This window comes from Anomalospiza imberbis, chromosome 9 (genome assembly GCF_031753505.1).
Source record: "Anomalospiza imberbis isolate Cuckoo-Finch-1a 21T00152 chromosome 9, ASM3175350v1, whole genome shotgun sequence".
NCBI classification, from domain to species: domain Eukaryota; kingdom Metazoa; phylum Chordata; class Aves; order Passeriformes; family Viduidae; genus Anomalospiza; species Anomalospiza imberbis.
In genome coordinates, this window is record NC_089689.1 from 30,193,440 (window position 1) to 30,208,889 (window position 15,450).

The following is a 15,450-nucleotide window of genomic DNA, read 5'->3' on the forward strand; positions in this document are numbered from 1 at the left end:
GGAATGAAGCTGTAACTGCAATCAGTTACAATGATTTTGTGCCAGGCCCACACATTTGTGCTTACTCACACTGCAAACTTCACCTTCTGTGTAATTAAGCATTAATTGATCATAGCAAGTGCTCTGCTCCTATTTATCCCAAATTTCCTAGTGGCTGTGGCTGCTTTGTTGTGTTGTTTGATGCTCCTGGACTCGATGACTTGTTTCAGGGTTTAGTTTTGGGCTGATTTTGCTCAGTGCCCCCACATCTCTTATTTCTTTTGAAAAGCTTCATGGTTTGGAGGAAGTGACTCCAAAACAGTGATTCCAGCAAGTGATTTTCAACATGAAACAGAGCTTCTGAGGGATCATTAATTAAGGAAGATCAAAATGAGCCCTGGAGCAGGTCTGGAGAGGATTTGCAGGTCTAGGGAACATTAACAGTGTTATTAAATGATATTTTGGGTGCCAGCAGCACTCCATCTGTTTTCACATCAACGAAATCATCCCAAGAGGGTTTGATTTGCTGCCTGACCCCACCATTTGGCACAAACCACATGAAATGTGCTGCAGGAGGTTTGCCCTGCCTGGATTTTTCCTCACAATCATTCCTTTAAAAGGTTTTGTTCTTGCTGCTCACCACCTCTGACTTCTTTCCACGTTGGAGAAGCTTTTCCTTCTGCTAAATCCAGTTTGCTGTCCTGAGTGATTAAAGCTCATTGTAGCCCATGTGATTTAACAGCAGAAAATTAAAATCTGGCGTTTTACTCGACCCTCTTTTCCCCCCTTTTGTTTTGCAGCTGCCCGAGGAGGAGGGGAGGCAGTGCGGGCAGGCAGAGCTGTCCCTTCCGCCTCACTGGCCTTGGGAAAAATGCAAATTTATGGAAATACTGTCTGGGCTGGCAGGCTTTGTATTCCCTGGCTCTGCCTGCACGCGAGCTGGGCTGGGCATTTCACAGAATTGTGGATTATGGAATGGTTTGCACTGGAAGGGATCTTAAAGCTCATCTCGTTCCTGCCATGGCAGAGACACCTCCCACTGTCCCAGGCTGCTCCAGCCTGGCCTTGGGCACTGCCAGGGACCCAGGGGCAGCCACAGCTGCTCTGGGCACCTGTGCCAGGGCCTGCCCACCCTGCCAGGGAACAATTCCTTATCCCAAGACCCTCTCCAGCTCTCCTGGAGCCCCTTCAGGCCCTGGAAGGGCCTTTAGGATCTCCCTGGAGCAATGTTTCATGAGTTGCACTAATAATCCCACCAGAAATAGCATCAAGTTGGTGTTTACCCCCATCACTCCCACAGGAAAGCTGTTCAGTGCTCTGGCTGCTCTCGAGGCACAGATTTCCCTCTGATTTCCAACCTCAGTTCATTCCTGTCCATTTTATCCCCTCTTGTTTTTACACCAGCGTTGTCCTTCAGCACAAAGATCCCGTTTCCTTTGGTGGCCGTTGCCTCAGGCACTTGTGACACCCCTGTGTGGGGGAACAGCAGATGCCATTCCCAACCATGCTGTGATCCACGTGCCAAACCCCTCAGACAGAGCAAACACTTTGTGCCAAAGGGCCAGGACTTTCCATCTCTCCGATTTCCCCCTCAAACAGCAGCAGGTGGCAGATGCTCGCGATTTGGATGACGCAACTTTTGCGTGGAGCTTCTGCTGGCCCTGAGATGATCAATGAGAGCTCTAAAAAAGATTGCCCTTGGAATCACATCCGTGGCTCCGACATTTGCTATCGCAGTGTCCGTTCCCGTGGATAGGAAAGATGGGGACTGCAGGCATTTGAGAGATGTGAAGCGAAGAAAATTTTGCTGAAATATACCCAGCTGGATTAATTATTGTTAAAAGCCAAGTCTCCAAAGGATTTAAAGATCTGAATACCATCTTAGGACATTTCACTGCCTTTTTACTGACAGGCTCCACGGATCCCAATTATGGAGATAAATCCAAAAACCAGGTCAAATAATTATTCCATGAATCAACTGGAAAGGCTGGATGCATTTCCGAGCACAGCAGCTTTCCACGCGCCCAACTGCTGGACTTTTGGATACCGTGGAAGGGCTGGGGGAATGTAAAACATTAATGCAGGAAATGTGTAAATCTTCCACCTCAAAGGCTGCCTGTTCAGCTCAGGTGAAATGGAAACTCTGTGGTGTCTGTAAGTTGTCACCACGGTTGTCACTTTGTTCCTGTCTCCAGTGTGGCTGACAGCAGATGAGAGGAGCTCTGTGAAGTGGGGCCGGACAGAATGAAGCAGCTCAGAGCTTCCCCCCTGCTTGGAAAGGTAAAAGTGCCTCTGGAGTCGTGCCAGGATCTCTGTTTAAGGGCAGGATGGAATAAAGCCTGGCTCTGGCCAGCAGCCTCTCGAAGCTCCAGCTCCGTGGGGATCCAGCAATGCTTTCCTGTGTGCTGGAAGCACGGGGCATTTGTGGAAGGGACCCTGGAAACCTCTGCTGAAGGCTTGGCTCTGGGAAGGGAGTTAGAGGCGTACTTTAGAGGGGTAGGAGATCCTTGAAGATGCATCAATAAAAGGACTGGAATATAGGACTGGAATTCCCCTTCTGTTGCCAGTAATATCCCAGTGGGAGAAAGGCAGGGCTGGACCCCGTGTTCCCACTTGCTGGGTGGAATTATCCTCCCACGCTGGTTCTGGGCAGGGATCAAGGCTTGTTCAGAGGCAGAAGGGCTGGAAGGTGTCCTGGAGCCCCACCAGAAGACACCAGTGTCCCTGTGTCATGAGCCAGGCCGCCGCAGGCAGCCTCCGACATCCATGTGCTGTGGACTGGGAGAGACAGTCTGAGAAATGCTACAGGGCTTGGCTGGAGCTGGGAAAGCTGGGAAAGCTGAAGTGACACTGAAGAGAGCAGAGCAGCCGGGCCAGGCTGGGCTGAACACTGCCCTGTGCCTCAAATGGAAACATCTGTGCCGTGGGACAGCAGCGTGTCACAGAGCAGGTGCTGCCAAAATCCCGGGTCTGGGGCACCCTGCTGTCACTGTGCCACCTGTCCCCCAGCCACGAGCCATTCCAGAACTTTCCAGCAGGGAAAAGGCGCAGCTTTCCCTTGGGGAGACTCAGCTGGGTTCTTCCATGCAGCAAAAGCACAGCTGGTGCTGGAGATTCGGTGCCGGTGAGCCGTGGGTGGGTGGAGGTGCTGGGCAGAAACACCTGGAGGGTGAGCAGAGCTGTCAGTGCTGCACAGGGAGAGGCACCACAGAATCCTGGGATGGGCTGGATTGGGAGGGACCTTCAAGCTGGTCTTGGGCATGGGCAGGGACACCTCCCACTGTCCCAGGCTGCTCCAAGCCTGGCCTTGGACACTGCCAGGGATCCAGGGGCAGCCACAGCTGCTCTGGGCACCTGTGCTGTTCATACCTTGTTACACCTTAGCTGGGTAGGAAGGGAAGCAGCTGCTCCGTCAGTTGTTAGCTGGAATATTTTCAGGAGGAAAAAGCCCTTAGGAAATGGCATTGCTGCCCGTGTTGGGAATGATCACACTCACATCCATATGTCTTTCCAAGCTCTGGAAGTAAAAATAGAGGCGGGGTGTCTGCTTTGTTTGACTGTGCCTTGCATTTTCCAGACATTAATGGCAGAAAATCATTGGAAGAGGATAAAATAGCCCAGGATGTACATTTGGAAAAATAACAACTGGATTTTAGCACTCAGGATCTCTTCTTCGGGGGACTTAAAACAAGCCCACAATGTTCACTTGTTACAGGATAATGCTGAGCTGCTTATCTGTAGTAAACATTAAAAGGATTACGTTTTTTGGAGCCCTTTGTGCTAAGAGAGAGTCCAAACTCATTTTTACCTCCCGCTGTACTTTTCCAGCCATCTCCTGGTGGCTGCTCCAACCCAGCACGGGGCTGGATGCAGTCCCTGATGTTTGCTGTGCAAGCCAGGAGCATCCCCAGGGTGCTGCTGGATGAGTTCTGCGAGCCGGGAGGGCTCTGGGGACTCATTTTTACCTCGGGGCTCTGCTGAAGGTGGATTTGGGTTGCAGAGGGAGCAGCAGCAGGTCTTGGGTCTGTTTTGGGCTCCAGGTGTGAGCAGGGCAGGGGCTCTGGTTGTTCTGTTTCTGTTATAGCCACTGAGGAGAACAGAAACAGAGAGTGAATTAAAGTCACAGAATGGTTTGGATTGAAAGGGACCTTAAAGATCATCCAGTGCCACCCCCTGCCAAGGACAGGGACACCTCCCACCTGCCCAGTTTGCTCCAAGGCCTGTCCGACCTGGCCTTGAACTTCTTTATTCAGAGATTACAAAGTCAAGTAAACACATATTTTTGCTTTTGGATACACGCAGAGGCTTAATGATGTGTTTAGCAGCAGCTGACAGCTTCTGTTACAAACACTTCAGTCAGTGCTGCCGGGCTCCTGTGCCAGGCAGCTGTGACAGCGCTGGGAGGGGCTGCAGGGGCTGCTGCCTTTGTGTGGGGACACTGAGCTCTGGAGGTAGTGGGATCACAGAACCACAGACCAGTTTGGCTTCAATGGCACCTTAAAAATCATCCCACTGTCCCAGGCTGCTCCAGCCCCAGTGTCCAACCTGCCCTGGGACACTGCCAGGGACCCAGGGGCAGCCACAGCTGCTCTGGGAATTCCATCCCAGCCCCTGCCCACCCTGCCAGGGAACAATTCCCAATTCCCAATGTCCCATCCATCCCTGCCCTCTGGCAGTGAAGCCATTCCCCGTGTCCTGTCCCTCCCTGCCCTGTCCCCAGTCCCTCTGCAGCTCTCCTGGAGCCCCTTCAGGCCCTGCCAGGGGCTCTGAGCTCTCCCTGGATCCTTCTCCTCTCCAGGTGAGCACCCCCAGCTCTCCCAGCCTGGCTCCAGAGGGGCTCCAGCCCTGCAGCAGCTCCGTGGGTTCCTCTGGGCTCCCTCCAGCAGCTCCAGGTCCTGCTGATGCTGGAGCCCAGGGCTGGGGCAGCTCTGCAGGTGGGGCCTCACCTGGATAAAAGTCAGGAGCCACATGAGGGACAAACCCAGCAGCGGGATTTGAACTTCTTAGGGGTTCCTAAGAGTAGCAGTGATTTCCCTAAGTGGGAGAAGGTCAGTAGTGCCTGTGGAGCTGTGAGCTGTCACCCCAGGGAGCCCTGTGCCCCTGCCAGGGCTGTGCTCAGCTCCATGTGTCCCATCCTGGGCCATTAAGTGCTGATGGTTTCAAGCACAGGCCTTTCCACATGGGGGATTATTTAGGAAAAGCAGCAAGCTGTTCAGATAATGGGGAGCAGGTGCACTGCATTAGAGAGCGGCCAGGCAGTGGAAGGAATAGCATTTTTCCTTGTTTATGTTTTCACAATCCTGAGGGATGTCTTGGTGAGACTCACGAATCTTAAAAAAGAGCTTTATAATTAACAAAGCCTACCCAAACCTCTGGAAATATTTTGGAAACATTTGATATCATGAAGGTGGTACTGTAGTTGGGAGATGGGGAGTAATGTCCTCAGGAATGACTCTAGGAAGGCAAAGCAGATGGTGAACCTTCTTGGAGAGTCAGTGCTATCATCCTCGGGAAAAGTGTAAATTCCCAACATAAACAAAAATCCCTGAGCCTGCCTGGTCTGCTGGGCTGGAATGTGTTTGTGTTTCATACTCCAGAGCAAACTGTGGGGCTGTGTGGCTCTCATGGAAACCACTTGACTGGCAGTGACGACTCGAATGACTGAATTACATCCAAATCGTGGTGCATCCCTGTTTCTCAATCTTCTTGCCAAATTTTACCACGTTCCAAGACTACTGGTGGGCAATACTAATCCAGGGACATCGGTTCCTGAAGCTGGTGAAGGGTCTGGAGTGGAAATACGAGGAACGGCTGAGGGCACTGCGTTTGTTCCTGCTGGAGGAGACTGAGGGGAGCCTTACCAGGGTCTGCAGCTCCTCCCGAGGGGCAGTGGAGGGACAGCACCAATTTATCCTCTGTGACCAGCGACAGGATCCCAGGGAACGGCTGCAGCTGTGTCAGGGGAGGTTTAGCTTGGATTTTGGGACAGGTTCTTCCCCCAGGGGGTGCTGGGCACTGCCCAGGCTCCCCAGGGAATGGGCACGGCCCCGAGCTGCCAGAGCTCCAGGAGGTTCGGACAGCGCTGCCAGGGGTGCCGGGGGTGGGATTGGGGGTGTCTGTGCGGGGCCAGCAGGTGGATCGATGGTCCCCGTGAGTCGCTTCCAGCTCGGGAGGTTCTCTGTCTGTGGCTGTTACAGTAACACTGCAGCAGTTGAGCAGTCGGGGGCTGCTGTTACGAATTCCCTTTGTTTGCAGGGTGACTCACGAAGCCTCGCTGTGTTTTACAATGATTTCTCCTGGCTCGCCGTTGTCTGCTCATTACCGCGGCTCAGGCACAGCTCTGCACAGGTCCAGGGCCGGTGCCCGCTCGCAGCTAACTCCTGCCACCTGCTGTCTCCTTCCTTCTCGCTTCCCTGAGGCGCTGGCTTCTTTCGGGATGCAGAGGGATCAGGGAGCGGAGCTGCAGCTGCCCCGCCGCTCGTGCTGTGCGGGAAATCCTGCTCCCGGCTCTGCCCTCCCTGCGCCCCCTGCTCCCCATCCCCGGAGAGCCGGCACGGGGAGTCTGGAGAGACATCCAGGGAAAGGCCGCCTTCCTTCCCAGCTCCGCACTGCTCAGAGACAGGACTGCCTGGGCTAGGGCCCATCCCGCTGGGATGGTGGAGTCACTTGGGAAAGATCTCCGAGATCATCAAATCCATATGTTCCCACCACTGACCATGTCCCCAGGTGCCACATTTACACGGCTTTAAATCCCTCCAGGAACGGAGACTCCACCACTGCCCTGGGCAGCTCTCCTGGAGCTGCTGTCACCTTTCCTTCTCTGGAGCCCGTTTGACTCTGGCAGGGCTCAATTCCCTGGAGTCCCTTGGTGGAGAGAGTGTCCAGCACTGGGAAACGTTGGTAAATAGATCTGACAACACAGGTTGGAGGCAGGCAGGGAATGCTGGCAGCTCCCACGTGTCCTAGAGAGATCCCTTATGAAGACAGGGATTTCTGAAGGATTTATAGGGACCTTAGATATCAAATTTCTGGCCCATATGTATAGATAACGCAATTATATCACAAACGGGGTGTCTCGCTGTGAGTGCTGTTACTTGAGGATAAACTGGAAAGGAAATTTTGGGGTTTTTTTGTGTTTTGTACTCTGCCTTCCTTGTTTTTAAGTTGGCAAATGCAGCTTTTTCCCCACTTGGACAAAGCCTATGGGGTGTGAAACTTTGGAGAGGATCTCACAGTCTGTGCAGTGTTCTGAACACAGTGATGAAGTTTTTCCAGCAGAGCTCAGCAGATAACTTCCAATAGAAAAAAATTAGTGGGAAATGCAGCTCTGAGAGGGCAACTTTACAATCCCATTGCAATTCTTACCAATTCCAGCAAATGTTTGTTTGGGGGATACTTTTGGCATCAGGACATAGTTCCAGGTGAGTGTTGTGCAAACCAGGAGCAACTGGTGACAAACACAAGGTTAAACTCTTGCTCTGTGTATCTCGGGTCACATTTTCCTAACGTTGGATCATCCAAGGGGAATATTTTCCCATATTCCAGTTCTTGTAACTATTAAAAAGCAGTGAGAGTAGAGTTATTCCTCGGTTTTGAGGATCTTGCTCACAGGCTGTACCTCTGGAAGTGCCTGTTCACTCCTGGCAGAGGTAACTCCAACCTCTGGGATCGGTCACTTTTTGGGGAATTTTCTGTTAACTTCTGGCTGAGCACATGGGTGGCTGAGTGCTGGATCAAGGCCAAGGAAAAACAGCCTGAGGAACGCTGGTGTGGCTGCACATTGAACTTGAGGAAAGGAATAAAAGCCCTTTTCAGTTGGACTAAGCACGTGATCCGTACGGCAGCATTCCAGGTGCTGGAACAGGAAACACGGGAAGCCATGGTGTTCCCAGCTGGGCATTAGCTGTGCCAGGCTTCTCACCAAGGCAGCCTGAATGTGTCCAGCTCATCCCAGTGATGTAGAAACCTGGAAAACTTGCAGGATTCAGGCAAGTTCAGACATTAATACTTTATGTGCTCCTCCTGCTGCAGTTAAAGCTCTCTCTGCAGAGAGGAGGGAGAGCTGGGGTCTTCCCTGCCACTGTGCTCAGAGAATCTTCCGGATTAAGGAGTGGAGGGATGGAGAAAGGTGTGGCAGGAACCACAGCCCAGTGTCCTGGTGGGACAGCATCCAGCAAGGGATGAGGCGCTGGAGCAAGGACTCAGCTCCTACTGCAAGAGACAAAACCTGACTTCCAAAGGCAAGGAAATTCCTCCTGAGCATGGCCATACCTCACTTGGCTTTCTGAGCCACAGTCACCCATCCGGTGTTTCTATCAGGCCCAAAGGCAAAGGAGGCCAGCCTGCTCGCTTTCAGCCTTTACGAGGGGTGTCGCTGCAGTGGCCAGAGTGACTTCACCACGGGTTGCAGCAGCCAAGATACGAAACCACAAGAAAGTGGGTGTAAAATGGGAAAGGTGACAAAAAGTTTATTGCTTTTTTTTTTTTAGGTTTTAAACAGCCCTTCATTTTACAGCACAGCTGTTTAAAATTCACTGAACTGATACCTTGAATGGCTAAAACACAGTTTGGGCATCCAGCTTCCACAACTGCCAAGTGCTTGGAAATCTTGCAGGGTTTCAAAGGTTTGGCTCCGGAGCAGATGGGCGCAGGGCTGGGCTGGAGTGTTGTCACGTTGTGGTGCCTTTAGTGCTGTAAGTGTGGTGCCTATTGTGCTTGCAGAGTGGAGTGAGATTTGGCAAATCCAGTCCCAGGGCTTGTGCAAAAGGCACTGAGGGTGGAGTGGGGTGTTTAGAATTATGGAATTCTGGAATGGTTTGGGTTGGGAGGGACCTTAAAGCCCATCCCATTCCATCCCCTGCCATGGCAGGGACACCTCCCACTGTCCCAGGCTCCTCCAAGCCCCAGTGTCCAGCCTGGCCTTGGACATTTCCAGGGATCCAGGGGCAGCCACAGCTGCTCGGGGCACCCTGTGCCAGGGCCTGCCCACCCTGCCAGGGATGGATTCTCCATCATCTCTAACCTGTCCCTGCCCTCTTCAGCTGCTGTGTGCTCATGCTGAGAGCTGTGCTGAGCTGCGAGACATCCATGCTGAAGGAAGCATGAGCAGAGGCAGTCAGGACAGGAGCCTCCGGGGTAAATGTTTATGGTCACGCAGGGTCTTCCCTGCACTCGAGAGAAACGTGCCAGCAAGCGGCTCCGGTGGCCACAGGCCAGTGACACGGTGGGAGCTGCGCTGAGGTGACACAGTGGGAGCCATGCTGAAGTGAGGTGACATGGTGGGAGCCATGCTGAGGTGAGGTGACATGGTGGGAGCCATGCTGAGGTGAGGTGACATGGTGGGAGCCATGCTGAGGTGAGGTGACATGGTGGGAGCCATGCTGAGGTGAGGTGACATGGTGGGAGCCATGCTGAGGTGACACAGTGAGCCATGCTGAGGTGACATGGTGGGAGCCGTGCTGAGGTGAGGTGACATGGTGGGAGCCATGCTGAGGTGACACAGTGAGCCATGCTGAGGTGACATGGTGGGAGCCGTGCTGAGGTGAGGTGACATGGTGGAAGCCATGCTGAGGTGACATGGTGAGCTGTGCTGAGGTGACACGGTGGGAGCCATGCCGAGGTGACACGGTGGGAGCCATGCTGAGGTGACACGGTGGGAGCCATGCCGAGGTGACACGGTGGGAGCCATGCTGAGGTGACACGGTGGGAGCCATGCCGAGGTGACACGGTGGGAGCCATGCTGAGGTGAGGTGACATGGTGGGAGCCATGCTGAGGTGACATGGTGAGCTGTGCTGAGGTGACACGGTGGGAGCCGTGCTGAGGTGACTCGGTGGTAGAGAGCCGTGCCGAGGTGACATGGTGGGAGCCATGCCGAGGTGACACGGTGGGAGCTGTGCTGAGGTGACTCAGTGGTAGAGAGCCGTGCTGAGGTGACACGGTGGGAGCTGTGCTGAGGTGACACGGTGGTAGAGAGCCGTGCTGAGCCATGCTGAGGTGACACAGTGGTAGAGAGCCGTGCCAAGGTGACATGGTGGGAGCCATGCCGAGGTGACACGGTGGGAGCTGTGCTGAGGTGACTCAGTGGTAGAGAGCCGTGCTGAGCCATGCTGAGGTGACACGGTGGGAGCTATGCTGAGGTGACACGGTGGGAGCCGTGCTGAGGTGACTCAGTGAGCCGTGCTGAGGTGACACGGTGGGAGCCGTGCTGAGGTGACATGGTGGTAGAGAGCCGTGCTGAGCCATGCTGAGGTGACACAGTGGTAGAGGGCCGTGCTGAGGTGACACGGTGGGAGCTATGCTGAGGTGACACGGTGGGAGCTATGCTGAGGTGACACGGTGGTAGAGAGCCGTGCTGAGGTGACACGTGCCCTGCAAGCCCTCTTGTGGCACAGTGTGACACGCGGTCTGTGTTTCGTTGGCAGCTTCGATGTGGAGAATGGCCCGTCCCCGGGGCGCAGCCCGCTGGACCCGCAGGCCAGCTCCTCGTCGGGACTCGTCCTGCACACGACGTTCCCGGGCCACAGCCAGCGCCGGGAGTCGTTCCTCTACAGATCCGACAGCGACTATGACCTCTCACCAAAGACCATGTCCAGGAACTCCTCCCTCCCGAGCGAACAGTAAGCACCAATTCAGCTCGTGTTTTACACTCTCCAAGAGCTTTCTGTGCTGCTCTAATCCTCAGAGCTCTGTTAAGGGGAGCTTATGGGTGGTACTGGCACATTTCATAGCTGGAATGCACAAAACAGGTGCTGATCCAACATCCTCTCCCATCCCATCCCATCCCATCCCATCCCTCAAATATTCCCAGAATTTTCTCCAGAATTTAGCAGAAGGGTTTTCAAAGCCGTATCCTGGAATAACAGAGAAGTTGTGCTGTGCTTTTATTTACAGAATTGCTGTTCCCCATCCTGTTTTGGGGGCTGTTCCCTAGAACCGACTGGAAAATGAGCCGAGACAGATGGCTGAGCTCGCGAGGATCAATACCCTGGATTCCCAGCCCCTTATTTTGAAAGGCACATTTTAAAGTTTTGAAGTGGCCATTAAGCTATAAAAGAACTGCTCGTTAAACAAAGTTGAGCTGTTGCGAAAGTTTAGTCACGGAATGGAAATCTGAATATTAGCCAGATCCATGAGAATTCTGCAAGAAAATATCCCTGCTGTGAGTTAAAACGGAGTAAATATTTATTGAAGGAATCACTCCAAATCATGCAAATAGTGTTTTGTGTAGATGGTGGGTTGTAACAATTCCCAGCAGTGTGCTGGGGTGGGGGAATCCCATCATTTTCCCCGAATTCACGGCTGTCTGTAGCTGAAGTGTCCCTCCACCACGGGCATCAAGGCTCTGTTAGCACTTGGGACAGAGTCTCCATCACTGTGGAGACAATTTTAATTAAGTTTAGACTTAATAGCACTGATACCCGAGTGAGGGTGAGGGGATGACCTCTGGCAGCACAGCAGGGCGAATTCCTCTTGGAAGGCGTCCAGCACTGATGGAGAACTCTCCAGAGGGTCCTGTGGCAGCCTGGAGCTGACTCTGCTGCCCTTGCTTAGTACATCCTGTTGGTAATTACGGCTTTAAGAATAGAATTGACCAAACGTTGCTTCTAAGAGTGCCTAAAGGGGCTCCAAGAGAGTTGGAGAGGTACTTGGGACAAGGGAAGGAGGGACAGGACAAGAGGGAGTGGATTTAAGCTGAAAGTGGGTAGATTTAGATGGATATTGGGAAGGAATTCCTGGCTGGGACGGTGGAGAGGCCCTGGCACAGGATGCACTGAGCAGCTGTGGCTGCCCCTGGATTCCTGGAAATGTCCAAGGCCAGGCTGGATGGGGTTTGGATCCACCTGGGGTGCTGGAAGGTGCCCCTGCCCATGGCAGGGGTGGGACTGGATGGGCTTCAAGCCAAACCCAAACCTTTCAATGATTCTATACCCTGCCATCTCTCAGTTAGGTAAGTCATACAGAATGTTCCATGCACGCACAAGTACCATAACTAATACCAAAAATATAAAAGGGGAAAAAAAACCCTCTTACTGCTGGCAGTGATTTATTTTGCTCACAACTTCTGCTCAAATCTTCCATGATGAAAACAGCCGAACAAAACCCGGCGTCTGAACAAGGTTAGAGACTGCGACAGAGATCAACAAAAGCCAGGAAATTCAAAGGTGACCTTTCCCCGCACCACTACAGTTGGTTTTTTTCCACCGCGGTGCAAGCGTGAGCCTTAACTTTTGAATTTCCTGGCTTTTATTGCCTGGCGTTCCCAGTCCGAATGCTCGCTCCAGCCAGTTGTTTTGGATATACACGGTGACCTTCCCGTTAGGAACAAGCTTCTATGTGGTGTTAACTACATGCTTCGAGGGTACATTCATGAGGAAAACCCCCTTAGGAAAGCGCTCATTCCCTGAGGTGAATTTCACTCTGTTTGACGGTAAATTTGCACAGAAATTTATACATTTTTCTCTGTTTTTCCTTAGGCATGGCGACGACCTGATCGTCACACCTTTCGCCCAGGTGAGTTGGTGGCATATTGGCCTCTAAAAAAGTCTTTCTAAAGCATTAAAGCGGAGAAGGTGACACCTGCGGTTTTGTCTCCCTCAGGTGCTGGCCAGCCTAAGAAGCGTGAGGAACAACTTCACGCTTCTCACCAATTTACACGGCACCTCCAACAAGTAAGCCTGGCTTTTTAAGCTCCTTTCATCCACAAGAGGAGCCGGGGGAGCGGCGGGGCCTGGGGAGCGGCGGGGCTTGGGGAGCGTGGCCATGGTGCCTCAGGCTCTGCCGTGGCCTCACGGCTCCGCTGTGGCCTCACGGCTCCGCTGTGGCCTCACGGCTCCGCCAGGGCCCTCACGGCTCCACCAGGGCCCTCACGGCTCCGCTGTGGCCTCACGGCTCTGCTGTGGCCTCACGGCTCCGCCAGGGCCCTCACGGCTCCGCCAGGGCCCTCACGGCTCCGCCAGGGCCTCACGGCTCCGCTGTGGCCTCACGGCTCCACCAGGGCCCTCACGGCTCCACCAGGGCCGTCACGGCTCCACCAGACCCTCACGGCTCTGCCGCGGCCTCACGGCTCCACCAGGGCCCTCACGGCTCCACCGTGGCCTCACGGCTCCGCCGTGGCCTCACGGCTCCGCCGCGGTTTGCGAACGACGCCAGGGGGCGCCGTCTGCCCTCCCCTCATGGCGCCCATCCCTCATGCCCTCATGGTCTCATCCCCTCACTCCCTCGCCGCCTCGTCCTCTCGTCCCCTCATCCGCTCATCCTCTCGTTCCCTCATCCCCTCATGCTCTCTCATCCCGTCATTCCCTCACCCCTCGTTCCCTCGCCGCCTCGTCCTCTCGTCCCCTCAGCCGTTCATCCCCTCATCTTGTCATCCCCTCATTCCCTCATCCTGTCATCCCCTCATCCTCTCGTCTCTTCATCCCTTCATCCCCTCATCTTGTCATCCCCTCATCCTCTCATCTCTTCATCCCTTCATCCCCTCATCGCTTCATCCCTTCATCCCCTCATCCTGTCATCCCGTCATTCTCTCATCTCTTCATCCCTTCATCCCCTCATCCTGTCATCCCTTCATCCCCTCATCGCTTCATCCCTTCATCCCCTCATCTTGTCATCCCCTCATCCTCTCATCTCTTCATCCCATCATCCTCTCATCTCTTCATCCCTTCATCCCCTCATCCTGTCATCCCCTCATCCTCTCATCGCTTCATCCCTTCATCCCCTCATCCTGTCATCCCCTCTTCCCTTCCTCCCCCATCCCCTCATCCCCTCATCCCCTCGTCCCTTCCTCCCCTCATCCTCTCATCCCCTCATCCCCTCATCCTCTCATCCCCCAGGTCCTCCCTGAGGAGCAAGCATTGTGTTTCATCTTGTGTGATGTCCACTATGAATCATGGGGACAGTCTGGGGCCCCACACCACCAAAAATACTATAGAGGGCTTGGAGAGTGAGAAGGAAATGGATCTGGGGAAGGGGCTGGAGCCCCAGGAGAGGCTGGGGGAGCTGGGAAGGGGCTCAGCCTGGAGAAAAGGAGGCTCAGGGGCCTTTGTGGCTCTGCACAGCTCCTGACAGGAGGGGACAGCCGGGGGGTCGGGCTGTGCTCCATGGAACAGGGACAGGAGGAGAGGGAACGGCCCCAGGCTGGGCCAGAGGTGGTTTATTTGAATATCAGGAAGAATTTCTTCACAGAAAAGGTTCTCCAGCCCTGGCACAGCTGCCCAGGGCAGGGGTGGAGTCCCCATCCCTGGAGGGGTTTAAAATCCCTGTGGATGTGGCACTTGGGGACACGGGGCAGGGGTGGCCTTGGCAGTGCTGGGTTGGACCTGGTGATCTCAGAGGTCTCTGTCAACCTAAACAATTCCATGATCATCATCATGTGGCCACCTTGGCTATCCCAGGCATTCTATAATGGTCCTGCCCTGCATTTCCACCACTGCTTCACAGAGCAATAATAATCCCAGAATTGGCCGAGTTGGAAGTGATCCAGCAGAATCAAGTCCAACTCTTAACTGGCCCATAGAGGTCAACCCCAGATTTGGTGTTATCAGCACCAGGCTCTACCCATCGGAGCCAACCTCACATGAGTTGTTCATGGCCAAAGGGCAGATGTCAGGAGGGGCACCCCAAACTTGGGGCTCTGAGGGCAGCAAGGATTTCCCAGCAGCAGCATCCTGGAGCTCAGCTGCGAGAGGGCTGCCCAGAAACTGAATCCCACATCACTTCCTTTGACACTGATTGCTCTGAAGGAGGAAGGTGATGCTCTCAGGAGGAGGATGTTGTTTTTCCTACCTGCTGAACAGGAGAAACCAAACAAACTCCTTTTTACGCCTTTGCCCGGAACCACCGTTTCCCCTTGGCTATTTATACTGAGCCCGTCATCATCATCCTCTGGCCTGCTGGGCCCCACGAGAGCTGTTCAGCCTCAAACCAACATCACTCATTCCTGGCGAGGTCTGCTGTGCACCCACCCGTCCCACTGATCCCACCCTGGGACTGGCAGGCTCCACTGGCTCCAGAAGGGAAGGATGAGGTGCAGGGATGTCCCCAGTGGGACACCACGGGCTCGCTCCACTCCAGCTGTGGGTGGCATCACCTGGTGCCCACCACGAGCTCACAATCTTTGTTTTACATAAAGCCCAGCATTTTATCCAGGCGTGAGGTTTTCCCTCCTGTTGATTCCTGTTGGCAAATTTTGATGGGAAGGAACTGCCGCATTCCAAGGTGGAGGTTAATAAAAAAAAACAGATGGCTTAAATACTCCTTTTTTTTAAGCTTGGCTTTTTTGGAAAGCTCGGGCATTTTGGCAGCTCCTAATGAGGAATCTGAAATTGGACAGGGCCGGAAGGAAGTGAGGGTGTAACCTGTAGGACACACAGGCATCTTACAGTGTCCCTTGGAAAGCGTTCCCAGATTTGATTGACCTATAAAGTGTTTGCCCGGCCAAAGTAAAAGTCATTAAATTTTTAAACCATCCCATG

At 53.8% G+C, this 15,450-nt stretch overlaps 1 protein-coding gene across 4 annotated transcripts in view; it reads left to right on the plus strand.

Annotated features, from left to right (window-relative positions):
- Window positions 1–15,450, plus strand: part of PDE4B (phosphodiesterase 4B) — a 182,534-nt gene that overhangs the window by 108,131 nt on the left and 58,953 nt on the right. For all 4 annotated transcript variants that reach the window (XM_068199009.1, XM_068199010.1, XM_068199011.1 and 1 more), the window contains 3 exons: window positions 10,402–10,596; window positions 12,454–12,490; window positions 12,578–12,648. In XM_068199009.1, the coding sequence (XP_068055110.1) occupies window positions 10,402–10,596; window positions 12,454–12,490; window positions 12,578–12,648 (303 nt within the window). The remainder of the gene's footprint in view (window positions 1–10,401; window positions 10,597–12,453; window positions 12,491–12,577; window positions 12,649–15,450) is intronic.